Below are 25,312 nucleotides of genomic sequence, written 5' to 3'. Positions count from 1 at the left end.
CCAATATCCCTTATAGATGTCACGGCGAAAGTTTTGGGGAGAGTCATCCCAACCGCTTAATGATCTGGGCTGACGAAAACGACATTATCACAGACGTACAGTATGGGTTCCGCAACGGTCGTTCAACGACAGACCAGTGTCTCAATCTCTATCACTTGGTGGCAAAGTACACTCAGGCCAGGGAGGGCACTGTGTACCTGGCTTTTATGGATCTCTCAGCAGCATTCGACTGTGTCAACAGAAGAAAGCTGTGGGAAATCTTGGGAGCCATGGGCGTGGATCCAGGACTGATATATGTCTTACGAATGCTTCATCAAAACACAACGGCACAGGTCAGGTTTAGTGATGAGGGGGACCTCACGGAAGATTTCCTGTGCAGGGGTGGGGTGAGGCAAGGTTGTATCCTCGCGCCTTTCCTGTTCACGCTTTATATAAACGGTTTAGACAAGGCGCTCAGAGTCTTGGGGGCTGACTGCCCTCCCATTGGGAGGAGAAGTATACCTGTCCTCCTATATGCGGATGATGCGGTCCTCCTGGCGCGCACGGGAAGGGGCCTACAGGCTCTTATCAGTGGATTTGTTAGCTTTATGGCAGACCTAGATCTAGTCCCCAACCTCTCCAAGTCATATGTCATGGAAGCTGGTAAAACGCCTTCCAAGAAATGTACCTTCACAATAGGGGCACATAAACTTGAAAAAGTAAAAGTTTTTAATTACTTGGGGATCCTATTTGACAAGGATCTTAACTTTAAACCACTAGTTAGGCACAAATGCAGCCAACATCCCAGTTCGGTGGGCTCAATTATGTATTATGCGACTAGACTTGGCCGTTGGTCACCTAACGAAATAGTGCAACTATATAGCTCGGTATGTTGTGCCAAGACTCTGTATGGGAGCGAGGTGTGGGGCTTTACAGATCTAGTAAAAATCCAACTGGAGGAAAACAAGTTCCTAAGAAGGCTTTTGCAAGTGCCCCAATGCATCCCTTCTTTTATTGTTCATGAGGAGCTGGGTATTACGTATCTTAGTGAGAGGGCATGCCTCAAACCCATTATCTGCTGGATAAAAATTTTGACAAATCCAGAGGCAAGTCTAAGCAGACATATTCTGGAGGATTGTATGAGGGGGGATAAAGGGCTCCGAATACCCTGGCTCAAATATGTAAGGGACGCTTTGAGCAGATTGGGCTACGCAAACTTTTTTAATGAACCACTTACACTATCTATTAGAGACAAGGGTGTTATAAAGGCAGAATTTTTGCGATATATAGCTAGGGACAGAGAGGACAGAGAAGGGCGAAAAATCACAGTAAGATCCTACCTGCTTACAAAATCATGCCCGGGCATGGAATTTTATCTTTCTAACATGTACAATAGACAGGACAGATTTTTGATGACCAGATTTAGGTTAAACCTTCTGCATCATATTTTATCAGTTCCAGCCGGGTTTGTAATTGATATAAATACAAAAGGGTGTTGCGGCTGCGATCTAAGATCTCCGCATGATACCCTTCACTTCGTTCTAATTTGCCCTTTCTATGCTCATCCTAGGTCCCTGTTTTTAAAAACCATTTTAAGACGGTCCAAAATCAGACAGGCTAAAGTGGCTCTTTTATTTCTCAAACTCTCCTCCGATCCTTTTACCTTATTCAGCACTGTACATTTTTTAAGACTGGCGGTAAAATTAAGGAACACCAGAGGAGAGGACTAGCTCCTTGGATTCATTGAGGCATGGAAGGGTCTAAGGACATCATCTAGGCTTGTCTTGTAATTTCTTTTTGTAGTCATGAGTATGATGAAGGGCTTCCCCTCTCACACCATTGGGGAAATTTTACATTGCTGAATTAGCTTGGGCCTACACATAATTGTCCCGTTTTTAAATTGTTAATATTGTTGGGTTTTTATCATTTTTTGTATATATGTGTACATGTGTACATTTGTCTAATTTATAATGGAATTTGGACTGTTTATAACATGCTTCTTTTATGGATATTTCTAAATACCCGAATAAAGATCATTGATTGATTGATTGATTGACTAGTATGTCACCAACTGAGCATGCGCAGCACTGTCCGTAGGCCACGCTTGACTGGAGCAGGCTGACGTGACCCGTATCTCTGTAATGTACTTAATGGGTGTTTACATGTGTAACGAGCTCGTGTTACCTGTAGAGCTCGTGGTTTATACTCGAATGCGCGTGATGAGTTTACACGCGCACGCATGCTATTTGATGTTATTTAAATAGGCATCTCTCGAAGATGCATCCCCGTGCGTCCAACCTCCTTTCTGAAGTATGAACGGTGTCAGTGGACAGTTGCCGTTCGTACTTCAGATGGGGAGGACGCACTCCAGTGATGTGTTGGTGTTAACTTGAATAAAGCTTCAAGATCTTCTTTCTTCGATCTCCATTGGATTTATTTAAACACTTTAATGCCTTGAATACCTGCTTTACATTTGGCGACGAGTTATTTCAACATAAATACCAACATCACAACGATTTGTGCTTCTTACCAGCTGTGTGATCTTTACGCTTATCCTCTCGCAAAGGAAACCTTCGTGCAACTTCAGGCTAATAACAGAGGAGTTTCCGGATTAGCGAGAGAACAGCCAATCAAAGGACGCCTCTCGTTTTCACTCAAGTACAAATCCCCTAACACGGAAGAGGTCCGTTTTCATTGGCTAAAGAGGCAAAAGAGAAATTTATCATAGCCGCACTCTCATTGGTTGGAAGAGTGTAGAGTTATATTCTCAGTTTTCAAACGTGCAGCGCTATTGGTTACACGTGTGGGTTGTATTTCACACTCTGAAAAGGAGAAAATTAAGGACACCTCAGCAGGAACTCGCAATTAAACTTAAGTAAGTCGAATTTGATGTGTTCAACATGCCTACAACCTTGGTTTTACTAATAAAAAAAAAATAGAAAATTAACAATTGATGCTTTGTTACATCGTTTTACAGAACTACCTTGCTAAAAGTTAAATTAAAATCAGTTGTAATGTCCTCTCAGCAAATATGTCAGCTAGAGCAGTTTCTTCCAAGACCAGGAAAGCCGAAGGAGCCCTGGAAATTATGGTTTAAATCCTTTGAGAATTACCTGGTGGCAATAGATGCAGAGGAGTATTCACCCAAACGCAGACTCGCAATTCTTTACAGTTTTTTGGGCAGTGCAGGGCGAGAAACTTTTGACAACTTACCTGTCACCATTCCACCACCAGATGAAGGAGATGGATGGAACGTTTACACTGATGCCGTTAACAGGTTAAATAAAAAGTTTTTAGAGCAGCCAAGCGTTTTGCTTGAAAGATTTAACTTTATGAAGAGGAAATAAGGTTCTGATGAATCCATTGAAGACTATATTTCAGTTTTAAGGAACCTGGCGGTGAATTGTAACTTTGGAGCTTACCTTGACTCGTACATAAGGGATCAGTTCGTGTACAGCTGTTTTCACAAAAAAATTCAAGAACGTCTTCTCAGCTGCAGAGATCCTTCCCTCGCTGAGGTTATAGATATCGCAAAAGGGATTGAGAGATCTATTATAACATCAAAATGTTTAACTGAGGTCAACCCTTCACCTGTGAACATGATTCAAAATGATCCTCACATTAACCATGTTTCTTTCAGGCCAAAATTTGTAAAACCTTTCTTTCAAAAACAGGCAAAAACTAACTCTTTTTGTTTTAGGTGTGGTTCAAAATCACATTTAGGTGATAGCCCTATCTGTATGGCACTAGGTAAGAAATGTACAAAATGTGGGAAAATGGGTCATTTTTATACTGTGTGCAGAAGCAAGAAAATGGTCAGAGTTAGCAATTTAGACACTGATAATGCTCATGGAAATACTAATGTTGAAGTTGTTCAGTCACTTGATGATAGCCTTGAAAGACTCATGCTTTCTATTGACTCTTTAGATATGTCCTCGGTCGTTCAGAAATTTAAGGAACCATTATGTGTTGTTATTGTTGGGAATGTTAAGGTGGACATGATGGCTGACTCTGGAGCACCAGTTACTATTGTGTCAGACACATTATTTGAAGAGTGTTGGTCTTTTAAGAAGCCCTTACTACCCTTGGATATCATTCCAAAAGCATATGGTGGTCACATAATTGATATGCATGGTTATTTCATGGAGTCTATTACTTGTTTAAATCGTAAAATTTTAACAAAGATTTATGTAGCTCTTAAAGGAAAGAACATTATTGGATGGCAGGATTTAGCCAGAATGGGGTTGAAACTGGTTCCTGGTTCTGAAAATCCTATTCAAATTAATGAGGAGTATACAATCACTTCCATCAATGATGACAGTCATAATAATTCCTATGATTGTACAGATATTGGTCATACCATGTTTACAGAATATCCTGAAGTTTTTACAACAAACATTGGTAATGTAAAAAAAGTAGAACATGTCATCAAACTAAAAGAAAATGCTATCCCAGTTTCTCATAAAGCGATACCAGTTCCGTTGAGCGTCAGAAATGACCTTAAAATTCTGCTTGATAAGTTGGTCAAAGAGGGTATTATTCAGTCCACAGAGTCTTCAGAATGGGTTAGTCCCATTGTAATAGTAAGAAAAAAGGACAATTCTATTCGTTTGTGTGCTGACTTACGCACACTTAACAAAAGTATTATAGTGGATTGTCACCCCCTACCAAAAATTCAAGATTTGTTATGTAACATTGCAGGTGCGACATGTTTCACCATGTTGGACCTAAGGTCCGCGTATCATCAGATACCATTATCCAAATCTTCCACTGACCTAACTACGTTTGTAACACCTTTTGGTGCATATAAATATTTAAGACTTCCGTTTGGTCTAGCATCTGCGGCAAGCGTATTTCAAAGGTTTATGGATCACATGTTAAAAGGCATTAATTCTGTTCAAGCTTATCAGGATGATGTCTTAATATTTTCAAAAAACAAAATTGAGCACTTGTCTACTCTCAGGAGGGTACTGGACAAATTTAAAGAATTTGGGGTAACCTTGGGTACAGAAAAATGTAAATTTATGGCGGATTCCATTGACTACCTAGGGCACACCATCTCTGCCTCAGGAATCAGGCCTAAGTTTTCACTCACAAGAGCGATTGATGAAGTCAGTATGCCCAAAAATAAAGATCTGTTAAGATCATTTTTGGGGATGACAGAATATTACTCAAAGTTTATATCCAATTATGCTCAAGTGGTTCAACCTCTACGTGTTTTATTAAAGAAAAATGCATGCTTCACATGGGGAATTGAAGCACAACAAGCTTTTGACTTAATAAAAAAACTCATCATTCAAGCCCCCGCTCTTTCTCCATTTTCACCTGGTGAAAAGTGCATTTTGTCGGTTGATGCAAGTCAAAATGGATTAGGGGCCGTCCTCTGCCAATGGGTCAATGGAAAGGAAAATACAATAGCTTTTTCCTCAAGATCTCTCTCTAATGCAGAGTCAAATTACAGTACCATTGAGAGGGAAGCTCTTGCTTGTACATGGGCTGTGGAAAAATTTAAGACTTTCATTTGGGGTACTCAATTTGAAATCTTTTCTGATCATAAGCCATTAATACATTTGTTAAATGGGAATGGTACAGGAAAAGCTTCCTCCAGGCTGGTTCGTTTATTGTCACGATTACATGAATACAATTTTGTTATAAAACACGTACCTGGGGGCCGAAATTCAAGAGCAGATTGCCTCTCTAGGTTATCATTAAAAGATAACTCCTCATGTTCAAGATTTGATGACGTGGAATGTGTGGTGGCGTCTATTGATGATCTTGTCAATGACTTGCCTCATGTCACACAGGATGATTGGGTGAGAGCGTCTGAAGAAGATTCCACTCTTGTTGCAGTAAAAAACATGATTGTTTCGGGATGGCCCAAAGAACGCTCACTTCCCTCTCCCTTAAAATCATTTGCACAAATCAATCAGGAACTTACCCTAGTTGAAGGTTTGATCTTGCGCGGTGATCTTGCAGTTCCCCCAACTTCACTGCGTAAGAAAATTTTTGATATAGCGCATGAAGGGCATCTGGGCATAGGTGCAACCTCAAGGAGGTTGAAAGAAAATTTTTGGTGGCCTGGTTTAGATGCAGATGTTGCCAAGTGGGTAAATTCATGTGCAACTTGTCTAGTATCTGACAAGCATTGGAAAACGGTAAAGACACCTTTGCATAATGTTCCAGTTCCGGAAGAAGCATGGTCCAAATTAGCATTGGATTTTGCAGGCCCATTTGATTTGCTTTCTCATGAAAAAAGATACATCTTAGTATTAATAGATTACTATTCAAAATGGGTGGAGTTTGAATTTTGTTCTGTACCTTCCACATTGTCTGTGATTAACTTCCTTTCTAGAATTTTTCTTTCTGAAGGATATCCGAGAGAGTTAGTTACAGACAATGGTTCTCACTTTACCTCAAATGTGATGGAAAATTATTTGAAATCTCATGCTATTAAACATTTAAAGGTGGCATTGTATTCCCCGTCAGCTAATGGTTTAGTTGAAAGAATGAATAGATTTATAAAGGAGGGAATACAGTCAGCTTTATCCACTAGTGTACCTGTGAATATGTTCTTAAAAAAAAAGATTTGGTCATATCTTACAACTCCTCATTCGTCAACTGGGGTCTCACCATTTAGATTACTCAAGAAAAGAGATCCTAATGGTACCCTTTGTCCATCATGGATTAGAACATTGTTGAAGAATGAGGATTCATGCTTGGCTTGCAAAGACAAGAAGGACATGATTAAGAAAGTTGCAGTTCAACAAGCTATACAAAAGAAAAACTTTGATAGTAGGAGTTGCAATTATGCAAATGAGTTTACAATTGGAGACTGGGTGATGATCAAGTCTCCCAAGAAAGTTAAGAAGGGTCTTTCGAAACTGTCTCTTCCTGTACAAGTGTTAAAAGTATCTAAAGGTTCTGTTTTTCTTGGCCAGAAAGGTTGGTGGAGTAAGAGAATGTTAATTAAATTGACCTCACATCAAGCAAATGAAATTGTAAAAAAAAAAAATGTTTTTAATGATGATTTACATTTTTCATACTTTGGCTCTACTTCACCAGACTCTTCAAGGTCAATTAACAATGGTGATGCAGGAGATTACTCTCCGAGATCATCATTGTCTGCTGTAGCTCAAGTTGTTGGTAATAATAATTCTCCTGTAATTGGTTCATCAAGACCTGTTCGCAATTGTACGTTTTCTTCAAGATACAAAGATTTTTATTTTCATTAAATTCAATTTTGTTTTATTTGTGAAAGGAGAAGGGTGATGTAATGTACTTAATGGGTGTTTACATGTGTAACGAGCTCGTGTTACCTGTAGAGCTCGTGGTTTATACTCGAATGCGCGTGATGAGTTTACACGCGCACGCATGCTATTTGATGTTATTTAAATAGGCATCTCTCGAAGATGCATCCCCGTGCGTCCAACCTCCTTTCTGAAGTATGAACGGTGTCAGTGGACAGTTGCCGTTCGTACTTCAGATGGGGAGGACGCACTCCAGTGATGTGTTGGTGTTAACTTGAATAAAGCTTCAAGATCTTCTTTCTTCGATCTCCATTGGATTTATTTAAATACTTTAATGCCTTGAGCGTGGCCGGGCGTCCCTGTCCCCAGGCAGGCCTCAGTGCAGAGCATTTCTCTGCGCAGGCGCGTAGCAGTAGTGTCTTTACTCTGCGCACGCTCTGTCGGGAGCGTGGCCGGGCGTCCCTGTCCCCAGGCAGGCCTCAGTGCAGAGCATTTCTCTGCGCAGGCGCGTAGCAGTAGTGTCTTTACTCTGCGCACGCTCTGTCGGGAGCGCGGCCGGGCGTCCCTGTCCCCAGGCAGGCCACAACACAGTGCACTTCCTCGGCTGCTCCTGTAGCTTCCACCCCGGGGCCCTCACGAGAGGACCGTTGTCACCCGAGCGCCGCGTCCGCAGGGAGGAGACGCCATGAAGCCCAGCGGAGCGGCGCCGCGGAGGGCAGCGGGCCAGGTGAGGCGGGGGTGCAGGGCGGGCCTGGTGCGGCGGGTGTGCAGGGCGGCCTGGGGCGGCGGGGGTCGGGCTGTGACGGGGCCGCTGCCTCGCGTTCCTGCTGTGTGCACCGGCCGCTCCTGAGCTGGGCAGAGATGATACAGGGGCATCTTCGGGCCCCGTCGAGCACAATTTAGGATTGTATCACCATGTCTCCTGCTGAATCCCATCAACGCGCGCTCATTCACTGAGCGCTCAGTGCAAGGGCCCCGCGCCTGCGGCGGGGGGGGGGGGGGGGGGCACAGATCCTTAATGTCAGACGGGGCGGAGAAAGGCCGGGTCAGAGGTAACGGGAAGCAGGGAAGAGGGGGAGCTGGTGAGCTAAGGGAAAGGGGAAAAAGGGGCAACGTTTATGTAGTAAAGGAAGATACAGAGTCCATCTGTATAATTGAATAATCCTTTACAGTACTGGGCTCATTGACCGGGTTCAGAACTATCTGTTCCTGGTATTGGGCTCCTTTGGACTCGTTGACCCAGTTCTGCGAGTCGTTCTCAGATGTTGTTGTGAGTGACGTGATTTACAGTAGCGGGTGTGGGAATAAATGAAATTCGACCAGCAACATCTAACGGACTCTGCAGATTGATAAGAATGACGCTTGTCTGTCTTGATTCCTGTCACTGTGGTCAGAACTAGATCTGATAGATTCATGCATATTGACATGTATTTTGTTGGAAAGAGTATTATATTGCGCACCTGGATCCCTGGTGCACCAGATTATTTATTACTTATTGGACTGCTACCTTTGCTTTCTGTTCGTTCTGGTGCACTCAATCCACTATCTTCCGTGTTTTTTCAAGCTCTCTTTACAATAAGAGATTGCTGTTTGATCTTCAAGAAACAACTTTAATGCACTTTGGCAGAGTTTTCCATGTTCTGCTTTAAATTTCTCCAAACTTAGATCACCAGTGGGTACATTGAGGACATACTTGTCTCTTGTCTTGTCTCGATTTTACTCGTCTGTTGTGATTGCTCTGTCCTTGGCGTTAATCGCTACCCTTTTAAAGTGCACTTATTGTCTCTTCGGCTTATGAGTAAGCCGCCCGCTCAAGTCCCCTTTGGATAGGTAAGCAAACAACTCTTGAAAGAAGAAAAAAAAACACAAAAAAAACCAACGAGGCTAGTTTTAATGGTTGGCACGAGACTAGCACTGGATGCATGTTCTTACCTTCCTGAACAGTCGCGCATCTGTCCCGATTGCACCTCAGCTTCATTCAGCGTGATCACTCACTAAAATTCAGCTGCAACGAATGATATCAGTGCAGTGAAAGTTGACACTTACGTTGACGGGCCCACGCTGCATCAACGTCGCTCCATGGCAACGCCGCTTTTGACAACACCAGAGCGTGCAGGAGTGACGCAAGGGAGCGTGTGACACCACTGTCTGGCAACGTTTCAAACATGCCGAGATCGCGCATGCAAGAGAAAGCACGCGCACCCGGCAACCGACTCACGATTTTGGTGGTGAGGTCAGGAGTGCCTCTTGAGGATTTCCGCTCTTCTCTCGACATACGCCAAAATTGCCAAACCGTCTCAAACACCACCAGGGCTCGAATTTTGCCCGCGATCCATAAATTTCAGGAGCAAGTTTTCACGAAGTTTGACCTTCACACTGGGGCCCGAACTTAGCTCCAAATTTACTCCTTTAATAATGTCAATGTCACTGCAACCACGATTATTTAGCGTCGGGGTAGACTTTGCTCTCGCTCGATACTTACACAGTGTAGGTACACCATCTTGTGGGCAACATTTCATATGACGCATGCAGTGAGGAACACAGACAGACCAGCAGTTGACTCACAGTTGTGGCGAGTTACTTGTAGAGTACTTGCTCCTTCATTTCTTTTCTTAGTTTCTTTCTTTAGTTTCTTAGTTACACCACAGTAGACAAACGCCCAGGCTACAGGCTGTCCGGATGGTACAGGACACTGGTGGGGCTGTTCAGGGCGTTTTACAGGTTGACACAGATGAATTCTCAAGTTTCAATTGACGTGTTGAAAGTCTTTGATGTCCTTGGCTACTTGTCCTTCAGTTCCACAGTTGTCCTTACTCAATACTCCATACACCATGCGTAGGTTCAAAATCGTCGCCAAATTGTAGTAAAGGAAGATACAGAGGCCATCTGTATAATTGAATAATCCTTTATTGTAGCTTGGTTCTAAGATAGGTGAGTAGGAGAGGATAGAAGGTACAGATGCAGCCCCACCAGGAGCAGGCTCCTAGCAGCTCAGCCTGAGATGATCAACTGACACTCTAAACACAGATAGACACTCTGGCATTCTATGATGTCATGATACATTCCAACAGAGCAATACAGTGGGAATAGCAGAGAAGTAGTTTACTACAGTTTACTGTCCAGGGGGTCTGTTGCCTCCTTTGCCCGATGCCCTAACACGTCTCTGAGGGAATATCCACATGTTGTATGTAATTAGTGTCAGAAATCGAATAGGTGGACCCCAGGAGGCCACACGCTATTCTAGTATTGGTGTAAGATAAAGGGAGCAGCCAGAAACGGCAGGGCCCTGAGAGTCGATGAACAAGAGTGTGCTACTGCACAGCTTCCTCTTCAGTGGTTTAATAGAGATACAATCACAGAGTATATCCTCAGACAGGGCCCATCATGATGGCAGGAAACAGCAGCTGCTGAGATAACGTTCAACAGTCCCCTCCCCAGCACTCTTTGATGATATCTCACAATCCCAGTCCCGTAGCCAACATGACAAAAATATCCTAACATTATTATTGATCGATTAATTGAAATCATTATCAAATATAATGCATACAACAGTATTCATGGTTTTAAATACAACATCTACATATGCTAATCGTAGGCAGTAATTCTGGCCTAAAACAACAATAAATATGCATGATGACATCAACCACCTAGTAGATCAGATAGTCTCTTACGATTGTATGTCGTTACAACGCATTCCGTTGCAACGCATGCCTTTACCACGCATGTGTTACAACGCGAATGTCATTACCACGAATAACATTTACCACGAAAATGCCTTTACCACGCATATCTGTAAAGGCATTTTCGTGATAAATGTTCTTTTTTTTTTTTTTTTTTTTTTTTTTTATAATACCCCTTCCCTGTGCGACCCCCCGCCCCCATTCCTTCTAATTATTTCCCCTGCCCTTAAAAGGAAAAATGTTTCCCTGTGCGATTCCCCCACCCACAAACCGTTAAATGTATCCCTTCGCTACACATCCCCCTCATTATTTTCTTAAACTAAATTCCCCCTTACCTCTCTACGTCCTCTCTTCTCTGTTAGCTCTTCCGATCTGCCTCCCACGTCGTAAAGAGGAAGCAGAAGTGTCTTTCCATTTCCTCTAACGACGCCGATTGCCTCCACATCGCAACAGAATCAGGTGTGTTTTTTTTGGGGGGGGGGGGGAGACCCCCTCAACCCCCCTTTTTGTTTTGCATGCTTTTTTGGGGGGGTGACCCCCCCCAAGCCCCCCTTTTTAATATTACCTTTAGCACACATGCCTTTACTATATATCTCGTAGTAAAGGTATGCATGGTAAAGGCTTTTCGTGGTAACCACGCATGCGTTGTAATGCATGCGTGGTTATGGTTATTCGTGGAAACGGCTGCGTTGTAGTGGCCGTTTCCCGTCTCTTACAGACATCTATGAGTTGAGCCATTTTGCGTAACGTTTTGTTGACCTTCACAGATGAACAATCACAGACTGCATCATTGCACCTTCTAGTTCCAGATTGGAAATGTAAAGGATGCAACTAAAACATGCTTTCAGTAGCTAACTTCAGGCAAGAACTTAAAAGATGCAGTAATAATTCTTTCTTATAAGAACATGGCCTACAGACTGGATTGTTTTTTAAAGGAGGCTACTTTGCTCTAAAGTCCCTTGCAGTGAACGAAGAGTAAGCGGTTTGCGAATATTTTATACCGAACTATGTAAGAAATGTGTACAGATTCCCTTGATTGGGGAAGGAGAGATAACAATCAATGCCATAAATAACGTGTTACTTTAATTCAAAGACAGCCCAGTCTATACATCTGGATACAAGTTTCAATTGCCTATTGATTGGTACCTTGAATTGAACATCAGTGGACTGATGTGCCTCTCTCTATCTGCAACATTTCGAGTTCTCCCCAGAGCATGGGTCCTCGCAAATTTTTTCTCGTGGGATAAATGTACAGTGTGGTTTGTGGCCAAGGGTGGCACCAATGGGCCTGCGGGTGGGGGCGGGGCTACTAGAGTTAAAAAAAAAAATCACCATCTTTTTAAAACATTAACTGGATATGGGAGGGAGGATGATTTCATCCTTTAAAAAGAGACGTGCAGTGACATAGGAGCATTAGGGACGGGGTCAAACTGGGACACAAAATAGAGCCCAGTACCAAAATAAAAGTGTCCCCTTTGGTAAATTAGAAAACTAAAGACGTGGCCCATGTCAACAAATTGAGACCATTTTTATTTCATAAAGACATGGTGTATACATGTTTTTAGCAAGGTATGGAAGACTGCATGGATGTGAGCTTGCTGCACACAACGTTACTTTTAATTCTGGGAAAGCAACAGAAAAACCGAAGCACAAGAAAACCTCCCCAAAAAAGGCGCAAAACGTGAAAAGGGGGCAGGGTAGAAACACCCTGACCCCCTAGGCCTGCTCAAGGGGGGTCCCACATGGACCTCCAAGGCCAAAACAATTGTAATTTATTTTTTTTTAAACGGGAGGATGCGTGCTGGATCTGCGCATCCTGCCGATACAAAAAAAAAATCAACGCGGGCTCCCGTGCTACATATGGTAATATGCCCCCGGGGGGGCCAAATCCCGGGGGCATATTTGAAAAATGAAGTGTGGGGGGGTCCCAATCCCCCCACACTGCCCCGGGTACCACCACCCCCGGGGCACGCACATAAAATAGGCGGGGGGGCACATGACCCCCCCTGCAGCCCCACGGACCGCCACCCCCAGGAGCTTCTTAACAATGGGTGGGGGGGCTCTCAGGCCCCCCCAGCCCCAGGGACCGCCACCCCCCCAGGGCAGCTTTAAAATGGTTGGGGGGGCTCTCAGGGCCCCCCCAGCCCCGGGGACCGCCACCCCCCCGGGACAGCTTTAAAATAGGTGGGGGGGTCTCAGGTCCCCCCAGCCCTGGGGACCGCCACCCCCCCCGAGGCAACTTTAACATGTGGGATGGGGGCTTCGCGGCCCCCTTCCTGGAGCCTTGTACAGGCCCTGGGGACCACCACCCCCCAGGGCCAGCTCCTGCAGTGTCCTGGGGTGCCCACCCCCGGGACACTGCTGTTTGCAATGACAGGGCGGGAGCCTCGCGGCTCCCACCCAGCCCCTTTCCTTTTCCTTTTCTACATTAATTCACTGGAATCTGTTTCACAGAGTATGGGAAGGGATTTACCCCAAGGATAGGGGAGCAGTGGGGCCCATGTATGCCGATGATGCTGTGCTGCTGTTGCTCACAGCCAATGGACTCCAACACTTGCTGGATACTTTTAATGACCTCATACTAGATCTAAAACTAATAATCGGGCATAAAAATCTTTTATAATGTAATTAGCCGGTAGAAATATGCACATTCACAGATTTAGCATTGATGGTGTGGTCATCAAAAAATTGTCCTACGTTAAGTACTTGGGTATTTTACTGAATGTTAATTTTAATTGGGCAAAACTTGTGGAACAGAGAGGGACCAAAATGAACTGTGTGGCTGAGGCGTTTATTTGGTTTCTCCAGGAAAATCAAGCAGACGCCATTGAAGGATCTGCTGTCCCTTTTACAAAGCACAATGCATTTCAGTAGGCACCTGTGGGCGGGGTTTTTGGGCTATGCTGGGTGTGACCCTCTGTAAGTAGGTGAGAACAAATTTTTTGCAAGATTGCTGGCTGTTCCAAACAGCACTGCTGTGTCTTTTATTACTCACTCGGAGGATGATCTCACTTATATCAAAGAAACAGTTGACTGGCTCCACTTCTTCTATGGGTTAAAATTTGGAGTCCCATCTTCACAACATTTTCACGTAGTGTATTAGCTGATTGTATGAAATTGGATAACAGTAACCATATTTCCTGGTTGTCATGTGCCTGAAAAACCTTTACGGAATTTGGAGCTCTACACCTGTTCCATTCCCCCAATATGATCACCGGAAATAACACAAAAGGCCACGTTCTGGACACTGTCCGCTATCATATGGATATCTTACCATCAGCCCAGGTTGAGCCTTACTTAGTCTGGATTCTGTCCCAAGAACACAGGTTTCACCTTACACATTTCAGGCTGCGCTCTGTCTGTTTCCTGGCCGCTTTGCCCTTGAAGGTAGCTGGTTTTCGTTTTTACCTCCTTGTTGTTATGATAATGTTAGTAAACACTCCACAATTCATTTCATGTTTCCCTGTAGTCTTTTTTCAGTACCCAGAGCTAAATTTCTACAAAGTCTTTTATGTTCTTTTAACTGTAGATCAGCTTGTCCGACGTAACACGGAAAATTGATTTTGAAACTGTTCTGCCTACTTTAATGGTCCGGGACGGATGCAGATACAAGTCAAATGATATCCAGAAAGTCTAGCGGTACAATACTGGCTAGATGCTTCAGGTGGTTCAGGTTCATCACACACATCCGTGTTCAGTCTCTAGTTACAGGTTTGATTTGCCCTAAAATACCGTAGAGGACTAACATACCAGGTGCATAGCTGTGCGTGCAACTAGAGTGTTCAGGCTAGTATTCATAAGAAGGTTCAGCGGGTCAATGTATTTTGTGCAGAGACGTGTAATATGAAAGGCAGAAGGTTTACTCCTGGTAAAATAGCATCTCAGTGGGTTATGCCCTCGCTGCACACTGCTAGGTATAACATGCATAACATACATTTTAATCTTTCTCAGTTTTAAGTTTTTTCCTAGGGTAGAACAATATTTTTTTTTTTTAGTTAGGTCGATGTGCTAAACATTTATTAAACAATTGTTTGTATTGTTAACTTTATACATGGTCGTTCTTAACACACACAGACCCACATACCTTTCATTTATCAAGACATCGACAAAGCAACCCACTGGCTTATCTCTTCGCCAAATTTTGAAGCATCATTCCACACAGGCTATCTTTTGTCACTTGCTGGGCTGTGGTGTCTGGCGGCCGATGTAAGTAAGCACTGATGATAAATCTCCTCTCTGTTTCTCACAAAATGTAAGCAGGTGGTAGATTTGTAATGCACAATTTGCCGTTTTAGGTCCCACAGACGTTTTGTGACGTTGCTGCTTGTTTCTCTGAAGAGGAGTGGAACCTTTTACATGAGTGGCAGCAGGAACTGTACAAGAATGTGATGAAGGAAATCCACCAAGTTTTGGCTTCTTTGGGTGATGTTATACCATTTCTTTTTTTGGGATGTGAAGTGTATGAATTGCCAACATTATATTTCTTGAAGGCTGTGTTAAACTGGGGTATTGTTGCAGTGCACTTTAGTTTTCTGATCCACTACAACTATATTACGCATTTGCTAACTTGCATGTTCATGTTTATGGAAATCTTTGATTAAAAATTCATTGTTGTGGAACTATTTCAGACATTTGAGCTGCTGTTTATAACGTGGCTAGTAAGAGGCTCTAAGGAATGAGCTAAACAAAGCCTAGAACTGCTTGCTTGGTTATTTTGATCATCTCAACTGTCCCTTTAAGAGTTGGGTGGTGCTTTGAGATCAGGTGGTCAGTTCTCCCACTATTAGGAAAGAACATTTCAAGCATTTTAATTAAAAGAACACCTTCAGGAGGTTAGAAGTGCCATAGTGCAGGTTTCACAGCCAGCAGTTTTAATGTTTATCCTGTTCTTGCTTCCACCTTCTTACATTTTTCTCTTGGTATTCCTGTTAAAAACCAGTGATTACAGAGATCAGTTGACTATTTCACGCTTTTTGTCATTTGATTGATTTATTTTCTCTTAAATACATTGCATTAATTATTTTTTGCAATAGGTCCCCTGATTGCCACCTCGGTCTTTTCACTGAGACCCAAAGAAAGGGACGAGGAACACTCTGTGGACTTTCAAGACCTAGAGATAAGGGGCAGTATGACCTCTTCCTTAAGTGAGTAGGAACCGCACAAAGAGTGTGTTAAGATCTAAGACTAGTTGTTCATTTTTCATGGTTTGCTTTGTTTCAAACTGTATTTTGTATTTTTAATTGCTTATACTGTTGTATCATAAAAGAACTGTCCCAGTGGAAGATATTGAATTCAACATTTTAGTATAAATGTGAATGCAAAATTGGTTTTTTCTTTTCCGTTCCTACAAAGGCAGCCTTTTGTGTTGTTTTAAACAGTTTTTATTGACATTTAAGAAAGAGTTATATGAAATCAAATGAATGATCTAGTAGCTATTGCAGGATCTATCAACTGAAGTTAACTGCTGTAATATCAATCATTAAATGGTGGTAGGGTGGATTAGGAAAATCCCCACTCTCGGTCTATGGTTCATGCAGATTGGTTCATGGAGATATAACAGCCTTCGTTATACCTTAGATACCAGGGTACAATTCCAGAACATTCCCCCACTGTGCTACATTTTCTTGTTTAATAGAACAAATTCTCTAGCAAAGCTAGTAACATTTTTTAAATCCAGAGTTTCTCTTTCATCTCTCCTCCATCTTTGGAGTGGAAGGCTTTACTCATGGAAATAATACACCTTTTTCTTAATTTAACCTGCTGATTTGCCGTCTCTCATGCCGTTCACTTCACTGTATGCAAGGCCTGGCAATAAATGGCCTGATTTAGAATGCGGTTTGTACTGCATCAGGATAGTGGAGTAAAATACTCCATCACCATGACAGAGTGCCTCCTTTGCATTTCAGAGATGTCCCAACGGCCCATGGACATTTCTAGTCATTGGCAAGAACCACCGTCATGGCATTTCCGGTCAATGTGTGAAAAGTTTGGACAGCTGGTACCGTCAAATTGACAAATGTTTCTTAAACTTTTAACATGTTTTTATTTTTTCAAAAACAAACTTTCAGATTGAGAGTTTAGTTTTGAAAAGTCAAAAACTAATAATGCCCTAGCCATGGGAATTTTCTCTCATAGTGTGGGGATTCATTTGAACATTTTCACTGTCCCTTACTGCCTGTTTTACCTGGCGATGAGGGAGAGTGAAAACTGGCCACTCAATCTCCCAACCTAAATAAGGCAGGCTGTCAAATCACCAAAAGTCAGATGGCCTGTACTTCATCTGGACTTCGGATCACTATCTCTGCGACAGGCTACGTTATCGAGATACTGAAGGTTCACGCGCCTTTGAATTAAGTGGGCAGACCGAATGTTTGGCAGAGTACCTGCTAGACTCTAAATCATGCCCAAAAACAATATACAGTCGCAACTTTGATTCTCAAACACATCAAAAAGTTTGCGATGTAGCCCTCAGACTATCTACCACCCAAGAACTCTTGTGGAATAGCATACCACTTTCCTGAAAATGCACTTCAGTGCCGCGTCTGGAGCATGCAGCTCTGAATAAATGTAATTTTAACTTGGTACAGCCCTATGTGTTCTTCTCTGTCCTTCCCCTGCAGAGCCTCATGTTGCCCCAACAAATCGACCATCTAAGTAACACTTCTTGTTCCCTGTGTCCAGTGGCAGCTCGCCGAGGTAGTACTGCGGGGAGGTGGGGAGGGGCAGGGTGGTGTCTAGTAAACTCCGGCATACGGCGGAACAGAGGTAAGTAAATAAATAAATAAAACAACTTACATTGCGCACTCTGCATCGCCGAGTTGGCGTTGCAGCACGCGCAATGTAAATTGTTCTATTGATTTATTTACTCACCTCTGTTCCGCCGTATGCCGTAGTTTACTACCCCCCACCCTGCCTCTCCGTCCCGCAGTACTCCCTCGGTGAGCCACCATTGCCTGTGTCAGATCTTGGGCTTTTCGTACACATAGTCAGGCATCAGTTTGCTCATAAGTTATTCCCCACAAACACCGCAAGGGTGTGACGAAAAGGTAAATGCAGAAGGTAGCAATGGGAAAATTAACTGGAATTGTCTATGTGGTTGCAAGTTTCTCACTTCCTAATTAAAAACAAGATATTTGGTGGTTGTAGGAGAGTAGGATCTGCTTCACATGTTTACCCCCACTTTTAGCTGGTGTTTCACTGTTTTTCGACTTTAGTCTGGCTGGGACCCTGCTATTCAGGGCACCAGCCTAGCTGCTTCCTCTCTAAAATGATTCCATGTACTTTAGGTACATTACAGATTGAATCTGAGGTGCCTTTTATGTCCCTAGTATATGGTATACTATGTACCCAGGGCATAGGTACCCCAGAGGCCTACCAGGGGCTGAAGCATGTATTATGCCACCCCTGGAAAGCCACCCAAAATGACACCACAGGTCTGCTACTGCAGCCTGAGTAAGGTGGAGCATGCACCCCTTACTGAGATATAGGTTCACTGCACATCCAAACCTATCAGTCACCCCTATGGCAGGCCTTATCAATCCTGAAGGCTGGGTGCTTGGTTATATGTGAGAGGGTGCCCAGGCATGAGCTGCGCCCCTCTGCAGCCTTCGGAATCTCTTCTCCGGTGTTGTCCGTAGTGCAGCCTGACCGTATACTCTTAAGTGCATTATAACCCAACGGTAAATTCTAACTTTGGACTGGCTGCACGGAAACATGTTGTGTTTGGTGTCAAACACCTTGGAATCATACCCCCACACCAGTAACTGGTGTGGGAGTATGATCCCCCCCTTCTAGAGGGAGAGACATGACAGCACTGGTATACCCAGTAGAAACTTAATAGAGCCTTGGCATCACAAAATGGATGCTGCAGCCACAGACAGGGGTCTGGCCTCCTGCTGCTGACCGAAACTCAGGCAGGGGAGGCCTGGACAAAAGGTTTCCTGTCACAGGGAGGTGTAACCACCTCCCAGACAGGCTTATGTGTATTGGGGCTGGGTGGGAGCACTCTCTGAGTGCTTCGAAGTCCTGCACTGGGGCAAATTTGGTGTCCCTGTGCATAGTCCAGCGCAAACTGGTTCAGGGGCTTCCAGCCCCTGCTCCGGCGCGAAACTGGACAAAGGAAATGGGTGTAGCCACCCCTCTTTCCAAACCCTCCCATAGGTGGGTCCCCAGAGTATGTCCAACCCCCTACCTTAGTATAAGTATGGGACCCCAGTCCTTAGGACTTTAGATTACCGTGGACGAAACTCTGAAGACGAATACTGGACCTTCGACGCTCTGCTCAAGACCAGAGGACTGAAGAAATCTCCCTTGGGGTCAAGGAGTGACTCCCCTGCTTGGCAGGCACCAACGAAGCAATTTGCCGGTCTGCATTATCGAAGCTCCCGCCGGACTCCGAAGTATTTGCAGCCCAGGAAGAGGATTTCCAGACATCTCAGAGGCCGACCCGAGTCCCCAGCAAAGCTGAGACCCGCAGCCCTCGTGAGTACCGTGGAACCGGAACTCCTGGCAACCGTGCACTTTTGCAAGTGCATTGACTTCTCGACGTCTCCTGAAGTCGTGCTTGGGCTGACTTGTAGCCCCCACCTCGAGCACTGAATCCACCGAAGATTGTCGGCCTGGTCATTCCGAGTGGGCCGCCATTTTGTGTTTCGTCTCGAGGTCCCTTCGCGATCCCTGGTCCGTTGACTGGTGGGTCCCTGAGGGGGTAACTTTGTATTTCCTTGGGCTTTCCTGGTTGCTCCAGACGTGCCCCGACTCCCTACCAAGTGGTGAGTCCCACAGACCTTGCTGGTCTGCACCAAAGCATCTTTCTCGTTTCTGCGTGGGTTGCTGTTGCCAAGGCTTGTTGTGTCCAATCCGGGCATCAACGCTGCCGCACTCTTCATCTTTCGTGGGACAGCTCGAATCCAGCTCCTGGTCATCCTCGACGCCTCCTGGTCCTCGTGGCTGAAGAGTCAAGCTTCACCTCTTTCACCTGAAATCACCCGAAATCGGTGGGCATCTGCTCATCGCCTTCCTGGTCACTGGCTAGTGACCCAGACTCTGTCCCCTCTGCTTTCAGGTTCTTCTCATCTTCGATCCAGGCTTGGATCTCTTCGGACACTTAGCATCTTCACGGCAGCAGCGCTTCTTCGCCAGCTCCCATTGAAATTGACGACGCGACCCGACACCTATGCACCCGGCTTCCCTGGGTGAGGTAACACGAGTACTCCGGTGCTCCCGTGGGTGCTAGCCCTAGAACTTCCTAAGTCCAAAAGGGTTTGGTCCTGACTCATTTCTAAGTGTCCCTAATCGTTAAAAATCTAACTGCGACTTTCCCCATAGAAGCTAACGGGAGCTCGCGGCTGTGTTCACACACTGCACACAGCCCCCGTGGGTCACCTGTGTCACCACCTTGGGTGGTTCCTTGGGGCCCCAGCGATTCTACAGGCTCTAGGCCTTGTGTCTAGTTAAGTTGTGGTTCTTATACCACTTTTTTAGTATATGATTTGGCTCGCCCCTAGGGCCTGACGTGTATTTGTGCTATTTTACAGTGATTATTGAAGTGTAATTTATGTGTTTTGACCTGTAGCCTCATAAAGAGACTAGGCGGGTGTGATATATATATATATATATATATATCTGGTGTGGATATCTTTCATTTAGTGACTCAAGAGATTATAGACTGGTATAACAAACTGCTTTACATTCCTTCAAGACTTAGCCTGAAGGCTGCTCTCCATAGCTACAACTAGGATAGCTTTCAATAAAGGTTGTCTTTAACCTATAACCAATATGGGGTTGTTTGGACTGATACAAGGTACCCACTATAACTAGTGGACAGCATATATCAGGCCAACTTCTCACAGTGGTTAAAAAGTATCCCTTATGTTTAATTTTTTTCTTTTTGATCGTTTTTTTATAGCTCCCACATGACCCATGTGGGAATCAGAGCGCTTTACAAATTTACAAAGGGCTCTTGCACCCCCAGCATTGCGTTGAGATTACATGCAGCACACACATGCAATAACTAGACATAATTGATACTGGATCATACGCTTGCAGATGCCCTTCACGTTGACTTGATGTGTTATTGAGGTCCGTAGTAAAGGAGAACTTTTATAGAATGTTCCCTTGAAATGTATGTTCTGTCTTTTATTGGTAAATGAAGACCGTGCAGTACACGCTCCTCCAGGTGCCTGTTGCCCTTTCATGTCATGAAATTATCAACATATACGAGTCTCTTTAAGGCAGTCTTTTATTTCAGCATATGTTGTTCTCCCCTTCCCTCCCATCCTGCCCATCTGCTTATTTATTATGGGTTCTGTGCGTAGGCACCGACTATCCTAGCTGTGCCAAAATACTTACATGAGTGTAAATCATGGTTTCTCGCTTTGTTTGATAGGATGTGGGACTGGAGCCTTCTTCAGAGCGAGGCAATACCTGAAGCAGTCTCCGGATATGGCTGAAGAGGAGAGCAGGGATGATCCCAGCAGAGGTCAGCAACAACGGGTGGGATAAGTGTGTGTTTGTGTGTGTGTGTGTTTGCGTCTGTGTGTGTATGCAATAACAAAACATACAGTAGAAATTATAAACTATGGACGTTTCAGTGTGAAACAGTGACCCTTTTTTGCACCACACATAGTAAAAATAAGTTGATCATAATAACTGAGTCCAAAGTTGTCGATTTACTGAACAGCTGCACAACCAAATTTTACGTTTTGGTGATATGAGCCGGGGACAGCCGGACATTTTCAAGAAATGTGAAATCGTTGGGATCCCTTGACAATCTAATAATGATTTCTAGGAGAAGATATGTCACGGTCTAAGCTGACATTAGCAGTGTGTTTAAAGGGATAACAGCGGAAACTGTTAGAATGAAGATCTGATAAAGTGTAAGGGGGAGGGGAGCAGAATGGGAGCCAGGGTCCAGACACACAGAGAGTAGAAGACGAAACACCAGAGGCAGTGATGTACAATGTAGACGAAAGGGAAGGAGAGGAGGAGATATAAGGAATGGAGGCAGGGAGGTTCCGGGTGAACGGGTGTACGTTTTTAAAGAGTTTTTTCTTGAACAGAATAGTCACTTTCAGGAGCTGGATGTCATTTCAAAATAAGAATGAAAATGGCAAAAGTCTTTGTTTTGGAGTTTTTTCTATCCAAACATTCTGGACATCCAGATCTGAATGACGGAGAGACAAAGTTTAAAGCAGTGGATGTCTTCAGATGACAGACTTTGAGGGTAGAGTTGTGTACTAGTGAATTGTTTTGTCAGATAGAAGGATCAACAGGTGTTCCGATATAATGCGTGACCACCACGGAAGGAGAGAACGAAGCACTGTGGGACCCTGCAGGTGGTGGATGTGGGTCTCCCTTAAGGAACACATCTGGACAATGAGTTAAAGACCTGTGACGAATGAGCTGAACTCATTCTCCGTCTGGATTTGAGTATTGCGATTGAGTTTTGGCTCTGCAGTGTCGATGCTGTGAAGGGGCCACAGTGGAGTAGAAGGCAGAGGACACTATTGTCAATGATGCAGGGGGAGCTTCCACCACTTTTGGTGACTTCTGCTGAGTATGAAGCAAAATGGGTAGAGAGCAGATGTGTGTCATGCAGTTGAGATGAGCTATCTTACAAATAAGTGGCTTTGGGTAAAAGCACTCGTAGTTGTGAGAAATCACGGCTCAACCATCATGGAGTCACGCCAATAATGCATCCTAGCCGGAAACTCTCTAACAAGTGTGGAGAGCGAATTCTGAAACATGGACATGATAACTGGATAATTAGCCAGATTTCCTAGGATCTGTGAAAGGATGAGGAGGAAAACAGAATGCACAACGTTTTGAGTAATTGGGGTCTTTACTGAAATACGTTTTTAGAAAAAGCATTAATTGTCTTCAGTAGTCTTGGTAAGTATCTACTTTGGTCGTGATTGTCGGATCTTGCAAGAATGTTATATACACAGGAAAGCACAGGTAAGAGTGAGAACAAGGAGACCATGATGGTCACCGTACATTGGGGCATGAATGAAAAACAACAAACCGTTAACAGCACAATGTTCTGTGGTGTGCGAGGATAAGAGGAGGTTGTGGGTGACACGTTGAACCATTTATTGCTAACAGCAATCATTTCTTCACCGTTCCAATTGGACGCGCAGTGATCTCAGCGTTCGACATTGTTAAGAAATCACTGGAGATAAATAATGTTAGAAGTCTACAGAATGTGAAATATGCTTTCAGCACTTCTATTACACAGGGCTGTCCTTCATTACTGAATAGTTACCATTATGTTTCGAACTATTGCTCCTTGCACCCCATCTATTTCTTGTACAAACCGAAACTGGAGCCTTAATGGTGCTGGCTTCTTACTTCTAGACCTCTGCCTACACGTTCAAGATTGATAGAGAACCTCGGAGCTGAGGGCGAAGCTGCAGACCCGGCTTCTTACTTCTAGACCTCTGCCTACAGGTTCAAGATTGATAGAGAACCTCAGAGCTGAGAGGGAAGCTGCAGACCCGGCTTCTTACTTCTAGACCTCAGCCTACACGTTCAAGATTGATAGAGAACCTCACAGAGCTGAGAGCGAAGCTGAAGACCCGGCTTCTTACTTCTAGACCTCTGCCTACAGGTTCAAGATTGATAGAGAACTTCACAGAGCTAAGAGCGAAGCTGCAGACCCGGCTTCTTACTTCTAGACCTCTGCCTACAGGTTCAAGATTGATAGAGAACCTCAGAGCTGAGAGGGAAGCTGCAGACCCGGCTTCTTACTTCTAGACCTCTGCCTACACGTTCAAGATTGATAGAGAACCTCGGAGCTGAGAGCGCAGCTGCAGACCCGGCTTCTTACTTCTAGACCTCTGCCAACACGTTCAAGATTGATAGAGAACCTCAGAGCTGAGAGGGAAGCTGCAGACCCGGCTTCTTACTTCTAGACCTCTGCCTACACGTTCACGATTGATAGAGAACCTCAGAGCTGAGAGCGAAGTTGAAGTCCCTGTTTCTTACTTCTAGACCTCTGCCTACACGTTTAAGATTGATAGAGAACCTCAGAGCTGAGAGGGAAGCTGCAGACCCGGCTTCTTACTTCTAGACCTCTGCCTACAGGTTTAAGATTGATAGAGAACCTCAGAGCTGAGAGCGAAGTTGAAGTCCCTGTTTCTTACTTCTAGACCTCTGCCTACACGTTTAAGATTGATAGAGAACCTCAGAGCTGAGAGGGAAGCTGCAGACCCGGCTTCTTACTTCTAGACCTCTGCCAACACGTTCAAGATTGATAGAGAACCTCAGAGCTGAGAGGGAAGCTGCAGACCCGGCTTCTTACTTCTAGACCTCTGCCTACAGGTTTAAGATTGATAGAGAACCTCAGAGCTGAGAGGGAAGCTGCAGACCCGGCTTCTTACTTCTAGACCTCTGCATACAGGTTTAAGATTGATAGAGAACCTCAGAGCTGAGAGCGAAGTTGAAGTCCCTGTTTCTTACTTCTAGACCTCTGCCTACACGTTTAAGATTGATCGAGAACCTCAGAGCTGAGATCGAAGCTGCAGACCCGGCTTCTTACTTCTAGACCTCTGCCTACACGTTCAAGATTGATCGAGAACCTCAGAGCTGAGAGAGAAGCTGCAGACCCGGCTTCTTACTTCTAGACCTCTGCCTACACGTTCAAGATTGATAGAGAACCTCAGAGCTGAGAGCGAAGCTGCAGACCCGGCTTCTTACTTCTAGACCTCTGCCTACACGTTCAAGATTGATAGAGAACTTCACAGAGCTGAGAGCGAAGCTGCAGACCCGGCTTCTTACTTCTAGACTTCTGCCTACACGTTCAAGATTGATAAGAGAACCTCAGAGCTGAGAGCGAAGCTGCAGACCCGGCTTCTACTTCTAGACCTCTGCCTACACGTTCAAGATTGATAGAGAACCTCAGAGCTGAGAGCGAAGCTGCAGACCCGGCTTCTACTTCTAGACCTCTGCCTACAGATTCAAGATTGATAGAGAACCTCGCAGCTGAGAGGGAAACTGCAGACCCGGCTTCTTACTTCGAGACCTCTGCTTACACATTCAAGATTGATAGAGAACCTCGGAGCTGAGAGCGAAGCTGCAGACCCGGCTTCTTACTTCGAGACCTCTGCCTACACGTTCAAGATTGATAGAGAACCTCACAGAGCTGAGAGCGAAGCTGCAGACCCGGCTTCTTACTTCTAGACCTCTGCCTACACGTTCACGATTGATAGAGAACCGTAGAGCTGAGAAGGAAGCTGCACACCCGGCTTCTTACTTCTAGACCTCTGCCTACAGGTTTAAGATTGATAGAGAACCTCAGAGCTGAGAGCAAAGCTAAAGACCCGACTTCTTACTTCTAGACCTCTGCCTACACGTTCAAGATTGATAGAGAACCTCGGAGCTGAGAGCGAAGCTGGAGACCCGGCT

At 44.5% G+C, this 25,312-nt stretch overlaps 1 protein-coding gene across 1 annotated transcript in view; it reads left to right on the top strand.

The window, feature by feature from the left end:
* The first annotated feature begins 7,769 nt into the window (after window positions 1-7,769).
* LOC146813535 (uncharacterized) overlaps window positions 7,770-25,312 on the top strand; it is a 72,119-nt gene continuing 54,576 nt past the window's right edge. Inside the window, exons 1-4 of the mRNA XM_085620306.1 lie at window positions 7,770-7,953; window positions 15,202-15,328; window positions 15,940-16,050; window positions 21,294-21,386. Coding sequence (XP_085476432.1) covers window positions 7,912-7,953; window positions 15,202-15,328; window positions 15,940-16,050; window positions 21,294-21,386 — 373 coding nt within the window. The 5' untranslated portion in view covers window positions 7,770-7,911. The remainder of the gene's footprint in view (window positions 7,954-15,201; window positions 15,329-15,939; window positions 16,051-21,293; window positions 21,387-25,312) is intronic.

The sequence above is a fragment of the Triturus cristatus genome, chromosome 7, assembly GCF_964204655.1.
Source record: "Triturus cristatus chromosome 7, aTriCri1.1, whole genome shotgun sequence".
Lineage (NCBI taxonomy): Eukaryota > Metazoa > Chordata > Amphibia > Caudata > Salamandridae > Triturus > Triturus cristatus.
The sequence above is the reverse complement of the archived record's forward strand: the minus strand, read 5'-3'. Positions and strand labels throughout refer to the sequence as shown.